This window comes from Zootoca vivipara, chromosome 16 (assembly GCF_965207765.1).
Source record: "Zootoca vivipara chromosome 16, rZooViv2.hap1.1, whole genome shotgun sequence".
NCBI classification, from domain to species: Eukaryota; Metazoa; Chordata; class Lepidosauria; order Squamata; family Lacertidae; genus Zootoca; species Zootoca vivipara.
Window position 1 is genome coordinate 7,120,984 of NC_142599.1, and position 18,846 is coordinate 7,139,829.

Here is an 18,846-nt window from a genome sequence, read left to right on the forward strand (position 1 = left end):
TCTCTGTAAATACCGAATAAAAAGCAGATGGTGAGAAACTTTCCTTGTCTTTGTACATTCCTGGGCAACGGGGAGTTGCTTGCAGCCACCTGACATTTAGGTACCCTTCAAGGGCATTGGCTGCCCTTGAGGTTCACTCTCTAAACTCTAGGATTTGAAGCCAAGCTGACTCGTCCCCCTGGAGCTATGGGGTCCGTGGGAGTGGTGGGGCAGCAACTCTTCCCTTCTCACTTCCAAGGTGTGGCCTGGGAAAAGGGATAGTGCCTCTGTTTCCGCAGGCAGGGAAATGTCACCCAATGGCGTTAGTTCCCCCTTCATAGTTTCTGCTGATCTCCTTATGTTCACTGAATAAAAGTGGCCCAGTTCAACCTCAACCTGTGTGTCTGTCTCTTTATTCAGTCATCAGGATGCAAATGCGTTCTTTCAGAATTAAACTGGTTCCAAGGTTATGGAACTGCCTGCCAGTGCACCTGTGGTTTAACTGAAATATTTTACACATTTACCTAGAAGGAACACAATTTGACATGTATAGGGTTGTGCAGTTTAGGCAAGTAGTGAAAACCATTTTTAAAAAATTCCAGGCAGGTTTTAGGGCTACAGGCTGGTATGTTTTGACAACTGTCTAGGATGATGTTTTCCTCTGTACAATGAAAGCATGTTTTTTTTTTCAATTTTTGCTATTTTTACTATCTCCCGTTGTTTCTACAGGTAGTATTTGCTTGCATTGTGATGTCATTCTGGCCCTATCCTGGTGTGTGTTCTTTATTATTTATCATTTATTATTTATTGCAAATACACAATATGTGTTTTACTTGCGATATTTTGGAAGAGTCAGAATGTTTTAAAAGCCCAACGTTGTATTTTTGGATGTTTGTTTGATTTGAGAAGCACTGGAAGATAGTGCTTGGGATGGCTTCTTACATTTTTCTTTTAAAGAAAGCATTTTTTTTAAAAAAAACACAGTAGTAAAAGAGATAACAGCAGCTTATAAACAGCATCAGCTATGATATCAGGTTCAGCCATTTAAAGCAAAACAAGGCAAAGTGTGAGTTTGTAACAACAACATGGTGGAAATAGAAAGGGGTGGGTGGGAAAAGGGACAACCTGAAGAGTCTCTCGTGTGTTCTAAATAATCTAGTCTCATTAATAGTCAAAATGCACCAAATGTGTTGGAATATACCCTAGAGATCAGCTACTCTAACCCCTTGTTCCAGGCGGCAATGCAGGATTGTAACTATTATATCCAGTCTGGTGGTTATCGGTTTTAAGCAAGGTGCATATTTTAATTATGGATTGATTATTATTTTATTATCTTGGTTTTTTTCTTCTTCTTCTTCTTCCTGTTTTTATGACTGTTTTTAAGTACAGATAGGGTGAACCTACATGAATCAGCAACTTGCCACAATCAGCCCTTTGTAACTTTCTTCGCTTTTAGGGCCTGTTACTTTTAAGGACCCAGGTGGCGCTGTGGGTTAAACCACTGAGCCTAGGGCTTGCTGATACGAAGGTCGGCGGGTCGAATCCTTGCGATGGGGTGAGCTCCTGTTGCTTGGTCCCAGCTCCTGCCAACCTAGCAGTTCGAAAGCACGTCAAAATGCAAGTACTGTAGATAAATAGGAACCGCTACAGCGGGAAGGTAAACAGCATTTCCATGTGCTGCTCTGGTTTGCCAGAAGCGGCTTTGTCATGCTGGCCACATGACCTGGAAGCTGTACGCCGGCTCCCTTGGCCAATAATGCAAGATGAGTGCGGTCACAACTGGACCTAATGGTCACGACTGGACCTAATGGTCAGGGGTCCCTTTACCTTTACTTTTAAGGAAAGGGCTGGTGTTGTGTTGTTTTTATTGCAACAATCTGTATGTGATCTTTTATATGTAGATGTTGTACTGTATATGTAGATATATAAAACATACAATAATTTTTAAAAAAACAAAAAGCCTTCCCTACATCTCTATAGGGAGGTTTCAGGAGGGAAAGAAGTTTCACCTTTCCGAAACTTCTCTCTCTCTTGCTAGGCAGCAACAAATCATTCAAGTTTGGCTGGCAACCAAATCCAAATATAAGAACTGAAACTGGGACTTTGAAAATGACCATTTCCTTAAATACAGCTGTATGTCAGCCATCAAATACTGCCAGTGCACAGTGCCAATCAAATATAGACAAAAACTAAATTACTACTGCCTGCCAACCTTCAAATGCCATCAATTCTGCTATACCATCACCTTCTGAAATGCTATCAAACAGCCTCGCACATTAAATGCTGCTATCAAATGTAAACATTGAAGCAAAGCATCGTCAAAATGGTAAGATTCAGGTATCAAGAGATTTGGTGGGTGTTAAAGCAAAAGGAAGAAGTGGGGCACCCAAGGAAGAGTTAATAATATTCACATGGGAGGACAAACTGATCTGAGTTACATATACAGAACCAATTGCTCTTACCTCAAGGTGAACTGGTCCTCTGTTGAATTTTTAGCAATGGACACCAGAAAGGTCAAAACATCCCCTTGCTTGACAGTCTTTGGTATATACTGGATAGCAATGTTGCTATCCAACCACATTTCACTTAAGGAAGGGCTACCTTGTGTCTGGTAGAGGAAAACACTCCCAATTCGCTGCAAGGGTGGCCCCGATTCATCAATATCATTGCGCCCAGGTCTGATCCCATTGTTCTTCCTTAGATCCTCCTTAGCACAATCCCCTTTCTCGTCCCCTGGTTGGATAGCATAATAAAGTTCCACTGGGCTCCCTTCCGACTGATTCAGCAGCTTCTTACGGCCAGCAACTACCGTTGGTGGGTTGAACCAGCTAGGAAGAAGTTCCAACTCAGCCACACACAACCCCAGATCTCCTTTCAGCCGACAGCTCCCTCGGACTTCCCTTGTCTCTCGAAAAGCGAAGACCCTTAAGCATGGCAGCTTTTCAGTGACGCTGTAGTCATCCCAGTCCCTCCCGACTATATAGAACAGGATCTGGACTTTGGGGTGGCTTAGGTAGACTTTGTTGTTCATGATGTACGCCTTCAACTTCCAGTTAAAAGAGAACTTGGGGGCAGTCGCTCCAAATGGATTCGAAGGTGACAATAGGTCCTGGGGAACCACCTGCTCGATAGAAAAAGGCCCATACGTTGCATTCAGGATGGGCGGCCTCTTGGATTTATAGACTAGGAAGGACTCCACTCGAGATTGAAGGCTAGAGTTCCTCATGATATCCTGGTTTGCTTCTTTCAGAAAGAAGGAAACATCTGCATTGTGGATGTGGTAACTCACAGGCAGATATGTCGGCAGCAAGGAGAACCTCTGGATGCTCTCCAGGATCCCCCGGCTTTCCGTCACTGGTAAAAGGAAAGGAGAGTTTAGAAGCCTGAAAGCTAATATTGAGGGGAAATATTCCAAGGGCCGGGGGAAAAAACACACCATAAAAGTCCTGTGGCATTCAGAACAAAAGGTCTATCTGCTTCAACATCCCATTTCCCACAATTGCCAGTCAGAGGCCTCCAGGAAGTCCCCCAGCAGGCAATAAAAGCAATAGCCCTCTTCTGCAGATTGCCCCACACCAGCAACTGAGAAGTGTACCAGAGATATGTGGTGCCTCGCTAGACGAATTTAATTCATTCCACGGGTCAATTCGTATAACGAAAAATTCATCTAGCGAATCCCATAGGAATGCATTGATTTTTTTCCCCCATAGGAACGCATTAATTGAATTTCAATGAATTCCTATGGGAAACCGCAATTCGCTAGACGAATTTTTCGCAAAACGAATTCATCTTGCGAGGCAACCTCCACTAGAAAAATCTCTTCGTTAAGCCAAAAATTCGTCTTACAGGGCATTCGTCTAGCGAGGCACCACTGTACCACCTGTGAATAGGGATTATCAAAGCTAAAAGCCACTGGCAGATCAATTGTCCAACAGGGACCAGTCTAATCCCCTTTTAAACCCGCCGCCACTACATTTTGTGCTGATCTGATAAGGGGTATGGAGCTGTTGCCTGCACCCCCAGTGGAGGCTGGCCCATTTGGGCAAATGAGGCACTTCCCTGCTAAGCCTCAGTCAGGCTTTCACCTACCCCTGACTTACAGCCATTCTAGGGGATGGCACAGCCTATCACTTCCTCCGTCTTTGTCTTAAGTGTCACCCTTGCAGAACACAGAAAAGAGGGAGATGGGGACAAAGTTGAGACCAACGGCATTGGCTTTGGCTTCACCTACTAGCGGTCTCCTTGCCTATGGACATCAGCCGCCATTGGAGAAGCCCCAATATTGCTTGAAGCAAGTGGGGTGGGGGAACCAAATACAGGGAAAACCCCAAGATAGCTCAATGAGAACTGAGTATGAATAGGAACATAATGCTGACTATTAAGGGAATAGGGAGAGGGAACAAAGGTGGGTAGGGAATGGAGTGCCCAGAATCTGGAAGTACACAACACTGAAATGTTTGATATACTTCCCACTTCTAGTTTCAAATGCTGCTTCCTTCCCTTTTTTAATGCAAGAGAGGTGGAACAAGGACAAGGTTGTGCACAATTGTGAATGGCACGTTAATCAAGCGAGCTAATGAGTTGACCCAGTACCCCGTGGAAACTCCAAATTGAGCATTTCATCACTCGCCAAACACCAACAGTTTCAATTGCACAGATAATTCTTCAAATTTGAGTCCGCAAGTTGTGTTCCATTTTTTATTATTCTTTTAAATAATTGCATTGTTCTTGCATCCCCACCACAATTCTTTCCAAGGATTGCGGTGTGCATTGGAGGGGGGGGGGGAGGCAGAAGGGTCCATCTCATTTTCAGATTAGCAAGTAACAAGAATTAAAACTAAAACCTTAAAATAAAAAAAGGTCCAGAATATATTCACAGCCAGGTGGAAATGAGATGTTTTCAACATCCACACGAAGATGGAGTTCTTTGCACCTCCTTTGGAAGGTGCTGCCCTGTATTCCCACCCATTAAGCCTCTTTCCATGGTTGAAAATACAATGATGAACTCACCTTGTGGGCATGCTCATATTGGGGAGGGGGGAAGAATTTCCTATATCCCTTCATACAAATCCTAGCTGCTGGTTCAGACCATTCAGAATGCAAAGTCACAGGATTTCAGCAGGAAGCTATAGGACACACACTCCCTGAAATGTCCAGGAGCAAACAGTATTGAACACAGGATGGTAGTGTTCAACCACTCTGAGACAATCATAACAAAAACGGGCCCTTTGGTCAGAATTTTGGGGCATATTGATCAGGACGAATTTCAAGGGAGGAGAGAGGGAGTGCCACACGGCGGCCTTCAAAAGTTCACAACTCCTTCTCTCATTCCGTGCCGCCAGCAGCGGCTCTGACATTGCTTTGTGCTCTGTTTATGGTTGTTTAAAAGGCTTGCATAATTAAAGCTCTGAAAGACTGCGGTAAGACCCAACTCACTGATACAGTCTTGGCAAACCACACATACACACCCATTCACCCATGAAAAACAGCATTAAGACTTCAGACTATGGATAAAAAGAGCAAGAGAATCTGTCCGGAATACCAGCACAAAGCAGTGGGGTGGGGTGGTGAGAATGAAACTCTCAGAATGCTGACTTATTTCATGGATGCCCAGGAAGATTTTCTTGTCTGTGGTCATTCGCCAACCCCATCCAAGTGCTTACTCAGAACTATTAAACGCTAGCAGGGAGGGCCTGGTGCTGCCCGGATATTTTTAGAAACCTAAAAAAAGTTAAACAACAGATCAACAGAGCCAGACTGATACCTAGAGAGAACCTGCTGCAAGACAGACCCAAAAAAGAAAATAACAGAACACCACTAGTTATCACATACAGCTCCCAAGTTAAAACAGTACAACGCATCATCAGAGATCTACAACCACTCCTGGACAATGACAGCTCCCTTTCTCAAGCTCTGGGAGGAAGACCTTTCATTGCCTACAGACAGCCACCCAATCTTAAACAACTCCTCACCTACAATAATACAACCACCAGACTTAACATGGACACTGGTACCAGAGCCTGCAATAAACCCAGATGCCAACTTTGCTGCCACATATACCCAGACAACACCATTACTGGCCCCAACAACATCCAACATACCATCTCAGGACTATTTAATTGCTCATCTTCTAACATTGTGTATGCCATCAAATGCCAACAGTGCCCTTCAGCTCTCTATATTGGACAAACAGGCCAAACCATACGCCAAAGGATAAATGGACACAAATCTGACATCAGGAACCACAAGACAGAGAAACCAGTAGGAGAACACTTCAATCTCCCAGGACATTCTATACAAGATCTTAAAGCAGCTGTTTTATTACAGAAAAATTTCAGAAACAGACTGGAAAGAGAAGTTGCTGAATTGCAACTCATTAGCAAGCTTAAAACCATGGAGCCACCTGGAATGAACAGAGACATAGGATTCTTATCTCATTACACATGATCAAGCTTTCCTTAGCACCTCAGCCCTTGCTCCCCCCCCCGGAAGACCAATTGCAGTCATTAACAGTCGTTAACAGTCATCAACAGGTTTACCACTCCTATCAGCCCATCACCCATTCCCATCTCCCCCACCCCCCACCCTCTGAATATACATAAGGGTCTGGTGGATTCTGTTTCAGTGTATCTGACGAAGTGTGCATGCATACGAAAGCTCATACCAAAATAAAAACTTAGTTGGTCTTTAAGGTGCTACTGAAGGAATTTTATTTATTTTGTTTCTTTAAAAAATTGTGATTTTTAAATGGATAGTGCAATTTGCGAGTGTGCACCTATCATACCAAAAATTGGGAGAATTCAATCCCAAGTCATATTTTGGTTTGCCATCTTTATTCAAGGTGGCGCCTGGCATCGAAACATCAACGAAGACTGCCACTCCCACTTCGGGAACCCTCAGGCCAAGTTTGGGGAATGATCTCTCAAAAGGTGGCTGAACCTATTCCCCCAAATAGATGGCTGTACATGAGACCTTCTGAAGGCAAAGCAGATGCTCTAAGCACTGAGCTACAGCTCTCCCCAATAAATAGATGCAGTGCAGCAGGAGAAAGCAGGAGGCACTGGCTTAGAGTGAAACTTGGAGTGGTTATTCTTGCTGTGTCCATCTGCTTTTTCTTCCCAGGGGCTGTGCTAAACTTTCCTTTGATTCCATACCCTCCAGCGTTTCTCCAGTGAAAATAGGGATGCCCTATTCAACAACAAAAAAAATTTATACCCCACCCATCTGACCAGGTTGCCCCAGGCACTCTGAGGGGCTTCCAACATTTATAAAAAACATAATAAAACATTTAAAAACTTCCCTATACAGGGCTGCCTTCAGATATCTTTGTATCTCCTTGGCTCAGGGGTCTCAGAACTCCATACCCTCCAACATTTCTCTGATGAAAATAGGGACATCCAAAAGGAAAAGTGGGACATTCCGGGATCAAATCAGAAACCAGGATGGCTTCTATAAATCTGGGACTGTCCCTGGAAAATAGGGACACTTCGAGAGTCTGCAATTGCAGCCTGCTTTGTGGGTTGTTGTGCTGTTGGCTTCTCTCCGTTGAGCAAAAGGGGGCTTTGTGGGGGCTAGGCTGGGCACAATTGGCAGCTGAAGTCTCCTCTTCTCCTTTGATAATGCTTAATGAGTCATGCTTAAATGATATCACTGGGGCCCATCCCAAGACATCACCAGGGCCTGCCCATGTGACATCGCGAGGGACCACCCCTAACTCTCAGGTTTGGGCCTGGAAATTTCAGGGTCTGGGATGCTCCTGACCAGGCAAACTGTATGGGAGAGCCGTTCTTCACAAGGGACAATGCATCACACCTCTCACATACAGATCTGGGGGGCCAACATCTAGGACCTCTGCACAAGAGAGGAATGCTATCCTAGCATCAAGGCCTCACCTTGACTAAATAAGGCAGTAGAGCAAAGAGCAAAAGTCACTCCCCCCCCCCAAAAAAGATATCCACAACACAGAACTGGTGCCAAAATACTTAATCAAAGAGGGCATGCGGGGTCTTTCTGGTCCCTCCAGCAGTTTAGGTGGAGTGGCTCCCTGACCTTCAACAGGGCTGGTAATTTAATTTGGAAGGCACTGGGGTCCTTAAAACAATCAACCGAGGAGGAATAGCTAATGAGGCTATGGTGGATTGCAATTACAGCCGAAAAACAGCATGCAAATATTTCCAAGGTGGAGTGCAAAAACAGTAGACAGGATCTGGGGGGGGGGGGAGCAAGAAAATTATTATATGAATTATGTAAAAGGAACTAAATTAGCAATGATAATCTCTTCTTTGATCTGTGATACTGTTTCCCAAACTTTCTGAACTATTTGTACATAATTCTGCCTTTTCTTACTCTTCGTTTTCTAAATGATTAAAAAAAAAAAGATTCCTTCCAGTAGCACCTTAGAGACCAACTACGTTTGTCATAGGTATGAGCTTTCGTGTGCTTGCACACTTTTTCAGATACATGCACACGAAAGCTCATACCTATGACAAAATAAAAAAATTCCTTCAGTAGCACCTTAAAGACCAACTAAGTTTTTATTTTTGTATGAGCTTTCGTGTGCATGCACACTTCGTCAGATACACTGAAACAGAATCTACCAGACCACTTCTGACGAAGTGTGCATGCACAGGAAAGCTCATACCAAAATAAAAACTTAGTTGGTCTTTAAGGTGCTACTGAAGGAATTTTTTTATTTTGTTTCAACTCAGATCAACACGGCTACCTACCTGTAACTAGACCTATGACAAACTTAGTTGGTCTCTAAGGTGCTACCGGAAGGATTTTATTTTTTATTTTTTGTTTCGACTACGTCAGACCAACATGGCAACCTACCTGTAATTTAAAAAAAAAAAGCTTCATTTTTCTTTTAAAGAAGTGATAATCAGGTGTTGTTGTTTTTTCTAGAGGAAAAGGTGCCGGAACACACCTTCCTCAGAATGCTCACTCTAGAGATCCTTTCTGGGCCAGCCAGAGGCTTGTTGAGGCTGCTCAGCTGACGCAAGGGGAGCCTTCCTCAGCTCAGCTGAGCAGCCTAACAAGCCCCGCTTCCCTGAGCCTCTCCGGAGCGGCATGGAGGCTTGCTCAGCCAAGGCACATCTTTCCCTCATGACGGCTGTTAGCTGGGTGGCTGAAGAGCCTCAGCAAATCCTCGCTGCACCTCCAGCTCATGAGACCCTCTCTGGAGCCTGTTGAGGATGTCCCCTTCAGGCTCCAGGGAGGGTCTCCAGAGGCACAGCGGCCTTTGCTGAAGCTGGCCAGGTCTCTCCCCATGCTTCTGGGGCCCAGCTGAGAAGTGCTGGAATGCCATTCTGAAGAGGTCCGGCTGGAAGAAAAAAGCCCTGGAGATAATAATACAGTAGACGCTCGGGTTACGAACATGATCCATGTAGGAGGCACGTTTGCAACCCGCAGCATTTGAAATCCACAGTGCCACATCTGCACACACGCGGGTCGAGATTCGGCGCCGAAACCCGGAAGTCGGCCATTCTGGTACTTCCGGGTTCGGCGCGGTGCGCAACCTGAAAACACGCAACCTGAAGCGATTGTAACCCGAGGTATGACTGTAAAAATACATTGTACCAGACTCAGAGACATCATAGGCTTTCTTCTTCTTCTTCTTCTTCTTCTTCTTCTTCTTCTTCTTCTTCTTCTTCTTCTTCTTCTTCTTCTTCTTCTTCTTCCATTCGTAGCCGAGTAAGATTGTCTTCCACAAACATGGTTTTACAGTGACTGTGGAGGCCAATTCTGGATCCACACCTCCTTTCACAGTGGGGACATAGGCCTAGTCCTCTCTTGTGCTTCGAGCTCCTCCCTAAGGCTTCCTTCAGGAAACCTGGGTGGCCACGGAACACGACAGGAAGATTTTTTAAAGCAGGGATAACCAACATAGTGATCTCCAGACGTTGTGGGGCTCCAACTCCCATCGGCCCCAGCCAGCATGGCCAGTTGCCTGGGATAACGGGAACTGCAGTCCAGGTTGATGTAAAAGAACAACAGAGGGAGAGAGGGAGAGAACTACTGCAACCCTACTGGCTTGGGATAGCCTAGCTTCAGTTGCCTAGATTCTGCTAACCTTCAGGTTAGACTACTGCAATGCATTGTACGTGGGGCTACCTTTGAAGATGGTTTGGAAACGACAGCTACTGAAGGACACTGCTGCAAGACTTGTTAATTGTGACAGGAAGCCATGCCCATGTCCGCCTTTCCCCTCATGAACCTGCCTAGGCCCTCAGATCACATCTGAAGACCCTTCCTTGCATGCCGCCACTGAGGGAGCTCTGACAGGGGGCAAGGAGAGAATAGGCCTTCTCTGTAGCAGCCCCTGTTGAGGTTTTTTCACTGTGTGAGTACGTGCATCTGGTCACATAGCAATTAAGAGCTGGCAACATGCCCAGAAGAGTGATTCAGCAATCTCCAGGGCTGGATAATTTGCCTAGTGATAGAGCTTTAGCAACAGCTTGGTGATTGGTGTAGTAACCCTATTAGACTAAGGGTGAATTTGTGGGGTTTTGTGGAGAGTTGGTGGTGTGTTTCTGATGTGGTTATTGTGTTGTAGAGAGATAGAGAGAAGTACTGATCTATATACTGTTTGTTGTTTTGTTCTTGTAAATAAAGCTGTATAAGTGTATATAGTTACACAGTACTAGTGGCAGTGAGTTCCTGTGTTCCTGCAACTTGCCTTCATCTTGCAACCAAGAAGTTTCCACTGTGCCTGCGCTACTCTGCTGAGTTCAACTGGTATAGTTGGCATTTACGCCAGGTTCAGCCTTGCCGGTTTTTAACAGCCCCGCATTCATGGAACACACTCCCAAGAGAGGCCTGCCTGGCACCAACCTTGTCATACTGCCAGGCAAATACATTTTTTTGTTTTTGCAGACATTTGGGCAACACCAATGATAGGATTGTACTGTTGAATCAGTTTTTAATAATATTTATGTGGATTTTATTATTGTCCTGTTTTTCCTTGATTGTAGATCACTTTGGGTATATTTATTGGTGGGTAAAGGACCCCTGGCAGTTAAGTCCAGTCACGAACGACTCTGGGGTTGCAGCTCTCAGGTTGCTTTACTGGCTAAGGGAGCCGGTGTTTGTCTGCAGACAGTTTTTCTGGGTCATGTGGCCAGCATGACTAAGCTGCTTCTGACGCAATGAAACACCGAAACCAGAGCAGCGCACAGAAATGCCGTTTACCTTCCCGCCTATTTATCTACTTGCGCTTTGAAGTGCTTTCGAAGTGCTAGGTTGGCAGGAGCTGGGACCGAGCAACGGGAGCTCACCCCATCACGTGGGTTTGAACCGCCGACCTTCCAATCGGCAAGCCCAAGGCTCAGTGGTTTACACCACAGTGATGTACAAATTTAATAAATCTCAAATATCTCCCCCAAGTATTTATTATTAATTTGGGTAAATAGCTCAGTCAGTAAAGCATGAGACTCTCAGGGTCTTGGGTTTGAGCCCCACATTGGGCAAATGATTCCTGTATTGCAGGGGGTTGGACCAGATGACCCTTCTGGTCCCCTCCACAATTCTATTGTTTATTTTATTTTATTTTACTTTACTTTACTTTTCCCACCTTTATTTCCAAGGGTAATTTCTTTTCAGCCCTGCATTAATGGTCAGATAGCAAAAGGGAGAATGTATTGGCACAGCCTTACATAAAACAACCCAACCCCATATACTGTACATGGGCTTCACTACAACCCCCAACATCCTTGGTGATCCTTGCTGGGCTGATGGGAAGTAGAGACCAATGACACCCAGAAGGCCACAAGTCCCACAGCCTAGAGATTTATTTGTAGGTTGGAACAATTGATTCTCCATTTGTTTCTTTTTAAAACAACAACAACCACCACCCTTGAAATAACACATTGTCACCTAGCAAAGAAGACCAGCATTCTCCTATAGAAGGCAGGCGTTTTTTGAAAGCTATTCCGGTGAGTCTCTTTGCAGGTCTTATTTCCCATGTTATGCTAGTCTCTCTCTTAATGAGCCACTTCCCCTGTTATTCCCCAACAGGGAACGCTGAAGGCTGCTGACATGATTTGCTACTGTGGGAAGTGCTAATCAGCAACACTCAGGGAAGAAGAAGAAAACCCAACACCAACGGTGTGGGCAAAAACTGATGACCATCTAGTGGAGTTTTAAAAGCAAATTCCACACTTTTTCTGGAGGGACGTAAATATGCAGTAGAGACAGCACTTGTCAAGTGAAAACTCAAGCTGTAATTAGAACGATACATTCATGGAAGGGAGAATAGCCCTTCTGCTGAGCACACTGTCTATAGTATGCTAACGGATGAAGATAGCTTTTCTGGGCTAATTGCATCTTCCAGCTGAGCTAAGAGACAGGTGGGCTGGGATGGAGAGAGGTGATCTTGTTGCATGCTGGACCAAAGCCACATAGGGCATTTATGGAACCTAGAAGCAAACTGGTAACCATTTATCTTTATTTGAATTATTATTATTCATATAGATAGATTATAGATATAGATATACAATGGTACCTCGGTTTTCGAACATCTCTGTTGACGAACGTTTTGGAACTCGAATGCCGTAAACCCGGAAGTAAATGCTTCTGTTTTCAAACACGCCTTGGAAGTCGAATGGCTTCCGCTGAATGTATATGCTATTTTTCTCAATTTTCTCTATTAAATCTGCAGGCTGCCCTTTGCGTCTTGATTTTCGAATGTTTCGGAACTCAGACCGTCTTCTGGAACAGATTACATTCGGAAACCAAGGTACCACTGTAGTTATATAGAGGTCCAGCTCCGAGGGCCTTCTTGCGGTTCCCTCATCTCAAAGTTGCAGGGAACCAGGCAGAGGGCCTTCTCGGTGGTGGCGCCTGCCCTGTGGAACGCCCTCCCATCAGATGTCAAAAAGGAAAACAGCTACCAGAATTTTAGAAGACATCTGAAGGCAGCCCTGTTTAGGGAGGCTTTTAATGTTTAAGAAATTAGTGTATTTTAATGTTTCTGTTGGAAGCCGCCCAGAGTGGCTGGGGAAACCCAGCCAGATGGGCAGGGTATAAATAATATTATATTATTATTATTATTATTATTATTATTATTATTATTATTATTATTATTAAATGAGAAACTCGCTGCCCTCCAGATTATGAATGGGTAACCTGACAATTTTGATTTTCTCACTTTCTCCTCTTCAGCTATGCACAATTCCACATCCGTTTGCCGCTATTATTTTCAAGTCCTCGTGAAAACCCATAAGCATTTGATGTTCATTTCTCATCTTAAGCACGTTTGTACACCGTTTTGCCTAATATTAGGGCTGCACTCTGGATCCAGCTGAAACCTGAACCAAATCAGGTTGATTAGCGGGACATCCAGTTTTTTGCTAAGTCAGGTAGCGACAGCCCCAGTTTGCTCTGGGTCAGGTCAGGCCTCCTGGAGCAATTCAGGACTGCCAGGGGGGTGGGGAAGGACCCACAGATCCCAGTAACATTTAATGCTGGCGAGCTGGGATTTAATTTTGCTGCCTGCTCTTTGCAAGCACTTTCCCCACAGAGAACATGCTTTTGAAGCAGCACCCAGCAGGATCGCTTGGGAGAGGAGAAGGAGATGCTGTGTACCCTTCTTTACCTATTCCACTCCCAACCTTATGTTTAATTAGGGCTTTAAAAACTCTAATAAAACATGGCTACATTTAGACACTCTTCAACCTCAATTGGAACTGTATGCTAGATGTAAATAGTGGCTGCCGTTGCATGTCAATTATCAAATACTGACTACTACATAGCAGATACAATCAAATACTAACTGCTATTGCATGCTGGCTGTCATATGCTATCACCTAACAATGTAAAACTCCCAAATCTTTGCATGAGAAATCTGATGCAGAAGAACATACCAGCAACACACCCAAGATCAAGAATAGCCAACGTGTTGCCCTACAGATCTTCTGGACCACAAACTCCCATCATCTCTGATTATTAGACATCTTAGCAGGGGCAGTGAGAATTGTAATTTTCAGTATCTGGAGGGCCCCATGTTGTCTATCCCTGTCCAAGATCATTTTTGGTGAACATTTGGCCTGAAAAATCCACAGCAGAAAATGGGCACAAATTTGGGTTGGGGTGTGGCAAGTGTGGGGGGAGAAGAGGACAAATACTTTTCGATATTATTAAGATTACAATCTCTCTTCTTACTTATGGATTCAGGTCTCATTCTGCACTTTCCCTTGCAGCCTGATGAAACACCGTTAAACGCAAACGGGCACCGAGGATGCAACTTTCCAAAAGCAAAGAACAAAAGGTAGTGGGGTTTCGAGAGCACTTAGTCTTTTAATTAATCTCTTCTATTAATTGCAATCCCTATGCTTGCTCCCTCCGCCTTGAGTCCAAAGGTGACATTTCATTGCTTGATCATTTCAGAGTCCTAATGAGCAGGATGCAAAGCTCCTCATATTTCCCCCCCAAATTGTTTGGGATTAATGTTTTATTCGATGGTGGTTGTGTATGTGTTTGGGGTGCAGGGCAGAGGAGCGAGTTTCTCTTTCCTCTGCCTCCCTTTCATTGCCCTTTCTTCAAAAAGCCATTGCCCTCCCAACAAGCCTGAAAATGAGATAAGTCGTTTTTTGGCTTGGAGATCAAGAGATGCCTAGGAGGAAAAGGGGCATGGATCCAGGCACATAAAGGAAGCAAGGGAAGCTGGATAGGCCAGGCAGACTGGTCCACTCGCAGCAATGCTTCTCCTTTAGCCGAAGAGGAAAACACTGTGTGCTGAATTTCAATCGAATCCTTCTGGAAGCTGACAGCAGCTTAAAAAAAAAAAAAGCCAGCCAAAGGCCAGAAAATTCAAATGGGTTTTGCACTTTATCCAGAGGAAAAGTAGTGTCAGTAAACAAAATCAATGGTCCCACCCTAGCACCAACAAAAAAAAATCTTTGGAGCACCATCTGGATCTCAGTTAATTCATAAATGAATGATAAAGGAGATAAAGTGTGTGTGTGTGTGTGTGTGTGTGTGTGTGTGTGTGTGTGTCCACACTTCACAGAAGCTAAAAAGCAATGATATGAACCAGGGATGGAGAAGCTGTCACCCTCCCTTTGTTGATATTGCTGTTATTTATTAAATTTATTGTTCACATTTTTGTCAAAGTGCTTTACAACATTTTAAGCAAAAAACAAACAAACACCCATCTGCATACATAAAGCCAGCACAAAAAAATCTAAAAGCAAATTAATAAAAACAAAAACAAACATAGATTAAAACATCCCACCCATTATAAAAAAAGGCCATAGATAATTAAAAGCCAAGGGGCGGGTTAAGAAACAAGGTTTTTGCCTAGCTGCTAAAGACATGTAACGCTGGCAGCAAGTGGGGAGCCATCACTTGAAAGGTCTGTTCTTATGTTGCCGCCCTCCATACCTTATAAGCTTTGGCCTCCTAGGAGCCCTCTGCTCTTGAGTCACACACCGTATTTGCCCGAATATAAGCCGCAGCTGCAAATAAGCCACACCTTAAAAATTCAGGGGGGGGGCACGAGAAAAACAGGGCAATACCCGAATATAAACCACTCCCTTAAAATTCCGCAGGCACTCACACCCGTAAATGTAAAATGTAGAAGAAAATCCTACGGGTACCATTCCCCCGCACTCCCGAGCTGCTTTCAGGGGTGGGGGGTAGGGAGGTGCACTGTTTTGCCGGCAGCCTTTCCCCCTTCTTTCCAGCGTTTTGTGGGAGGCTTGGGAGCCGCAGTCAGGATGGGCACCGTTGTCCCGCACCCCCAATGGCCCTCATGGTGGCATCCTGGCCGGAGTGGGGGAGGTCGCTCTCCATTCTGGCCTTGGCAGGCAAGGCAGTGCCGTGGACCTAGTGCAGCTGTTTCAGTAGCAATATCGTAAAAGCCAATTTGTGTAAGGTTGCGAATATAAGCAGCACTTTAACTTTTCATGCTCAGAATGTGTGTTTTTTTTTGGGGGGGGGGAGTGTGGCTTGTATTCGGGCCAATACGGTAGTATGTAACTATGTGCCCAGAGTTGCTATGTCATCACCCTTTGACTCAGACCTTTTGGTACTGGCATTCTTGAGGGCTGAAGCATGGCTCCACCTCTGACAGCACCAAGGTCTCCTTAGCAGGTTTCCTCCCAGAAGGTCCCTCAAGGCATAGTTGCCAAGTCTCCTGTATTCCCCGGGAAACCCCCGTTTTTCCAGCTGTTCCCAGCCGAAAAAACAGATTTTTTTTGTTTTTCCCCAGTTTATTCTGGCGTGACGGCCATTTTGGAACTGGGTGCTCGTGCTCAGAAGCGACTTTTGATGCTACTTCCAGTCTGCTACTTCCGGTCCAGTCCCTTATTTCTTAGGCCGGAACTTGGCAGGTATGCCCTCGAGGAGATAATCAGTGCTGGTTCCAGAGGACTCTTGACTGCTCCTTAAGGTCCTCTGTCTGAGGACTCCATGTCTAGGACTGAGTCAGGGCTAGGCATGGTAGCCCAGCTCAGTTCTCCAAGGGAAAGGAGAACAGAAAGGAGGCTCTCCTAGCCCTACCAGGAGATGTCAGAGATTGAATCTGAGACCTTCTGTATGCAAAGCAGATGCCCACCGCTGAGCCACAACCCTTTTTTTTGGCCTCCTCATATTTCAGTTCTCGCTAAGGGCCTGTGTGGCAATCTGATATAGCTACATTGCAAATTGAAAACAAGATTCAAAGTGATTTAGTAGGGTTAGGAAATCTGTGCTCAAGACTCATGGTCATAAAACATGTAGCGCTCAGGATTCCTCATTCAGGGGTAGGGTAAGGGGAGAAGGGTCAAGGCCATTAAACTACTTAGAAACAGAAAACAGATGCCACCCGCAAGTCATTCTTCCTTCAAGAGACACTTAAATCACAATAGCAAAGCCAGAGTATACAGCAGCCGAGTAACGAAAATTACCTCACCTTCCAGAATATGGTCTTAGCAGTATAACCTTTTCTTAAAATGCAATGAGTGCTGCATTTCTCGGTTTGTGATAAAGTGTCAACCGTCACGGTCAACAACTTTATTAAAACTGTGACAGACGAAGGGGAGGGCTGAGTCGGAGCGAGCCTGAAAGAGCAAATCAGCATGGCATTTAAGTTTTATTTTTTAATCATCTTTTGCTACCTCTCTCCCCTTACCTGCTTTTCTGAATTGTGAAACAGCTGAACTTGGAAGAGTTTATATTATAATTGCGTGTGTGCGCGCGCACGCAGAGAGAGAGAGAGAGAGATGCAGAAATAAAACTGCTAGCACATGTGAAAAGCTAAGCAAGGTCCAGTATGGTTTCAAATTGGATGGGGCACCATGTGTTGATTCCTGAATTGCAGGGGGTTGAACTAGATGACCCTCAAGATCCCTTCCAACTATACGATTCTTTTATTCGATGACATACACTTACAGGCACAGGCATGTATCTGACAGCACTGTTTACCAGTTTGCTAGTTTGCTACTGGAATTGGTCCAAGGTGCTTATGTTAATTCACAAAGCCTTGGGTCCAAAGGCTGTCTGATTCCTTACGCTCCACCTCGATCACGGAGCACTTCAGATGGAGCATGCCTAGTGGTTTGTGCGTATCTGATGCTTGCTTCGCCTTTACTAGTCTGACTGTGGAACTCCCTGCCAATAAAAGCTCAACAGGAATCATTTGTGCCTTCTTTTAGACAGCTTCTAAAATATGTGTTCTTAAGTCGCCTTTGGAAAGGTGATTTTTTTTAACCAACAAGTATTTACTTATTTTTTAAAAATTATTTTATCATATTTAAATTTTGTATTATCTATTGCATTTCTATCCCACCCTTTCCTCCAAGGAGGTCAAGATAGCATGCATGATTCTCCCCCTCCAAACTGAATACTCACAACGCCCCTGTGAGGTAGGTTTGAACCTTGGTCTCCCAGGTCCTGGTCCAACATTTTATCCACTACTCTATACAATGGTACCTCGGTTTTCAAATGTAATCTGTTCCGGAAGACCGTTCGAGTTCTGAAATGTTCAAAAACCGAAAACTCAATATGGAAGCCTCTTAACAGAAAACTCAATACGGAACTCGTGTGGCATGTTCAACTTCTTAAAAGTGTTTGAAAACCAAAGCACTCAAGTTTCAAAATGTTCATCAACGGAGACATTCGAAAACCAAGGTACTGGCATACAGCGTACCATCTTGCTGTCTTTTCACGAAACCAACATATACCCTCCACCCTATTAAGACCTTTTTTTATTTTTTAAAGGCCAATGACCTAGTGAAAGCCACTCTCAGAAATGGAGAGGAAAGGATACAGAACTGACCAGACCCTTCACAGCAGAAAAGAGCACAAAAGAGAGCTTAACTACACAGATGCCATCCAGGATCAGTGTATGTAGATCTTTGAGACAGAAAACATTGTTTGTCGTGATCAAAGGCCTCCAGATCTGGGCAGTATCTTGAAACAGAAAACAAAATGCCACAACTATTCCTCTGAAGTAGATGCTTCCAGATAGTACATCTTGGCCAGGCATACCCAAACTGCGGCCCTCCAGATGTTTTGGCCTAAAACTCCCATGATCCCTAGCTAACAGGACCATTGGTTGGGGAAGATGGGAATTGTAGTCCAAAACATCTGGAGGGCCGAAGTTTGGGGGTGCCTGATCTTGGCTCAAAGTACAGCAATGATATCAGAGTCTATTGTGCAAGCGTCAAATTCAATGCAAGTCCCAACAGTCGCTTGACCCATGAGGGTTTGTGAGCCTCTACTATTACAGACCACATATTAAAACAAACTGATATGAAAAAGTACAAACATTCCAAAGATCACACGGGAGATTTGAACACATACATGAACCGTGCATCCATTTTACACACTTTGGGGGAAAATATGTCTATAAATACCAAATATATAAGGGTTGATTACAATGGCAGG

General features: G+C 44.5%; 1 protein-coding gene across 1 annotated transcript in view; it reads right to left on the reverse strand.

The window, feature by feature from the left end:
• Positions 1–18,846, reverse strand: part of LOC118076152 (transmembrane protein 132D) — a 444,754-nt gene that overhangs the window by 330,327 nt on the left and 95,581 nt on the right. The window contains exon 2 of the mRNA XM_088659749.1: positions 2,442–3,333. Within this exon, the coding sequence (XP_088515875.1) occupies positions 2,442–3,333 (892 nt within the window). The remainder of the gene's footprint in view (positions 1–2,441; positions 3,334–18,846) is intronic.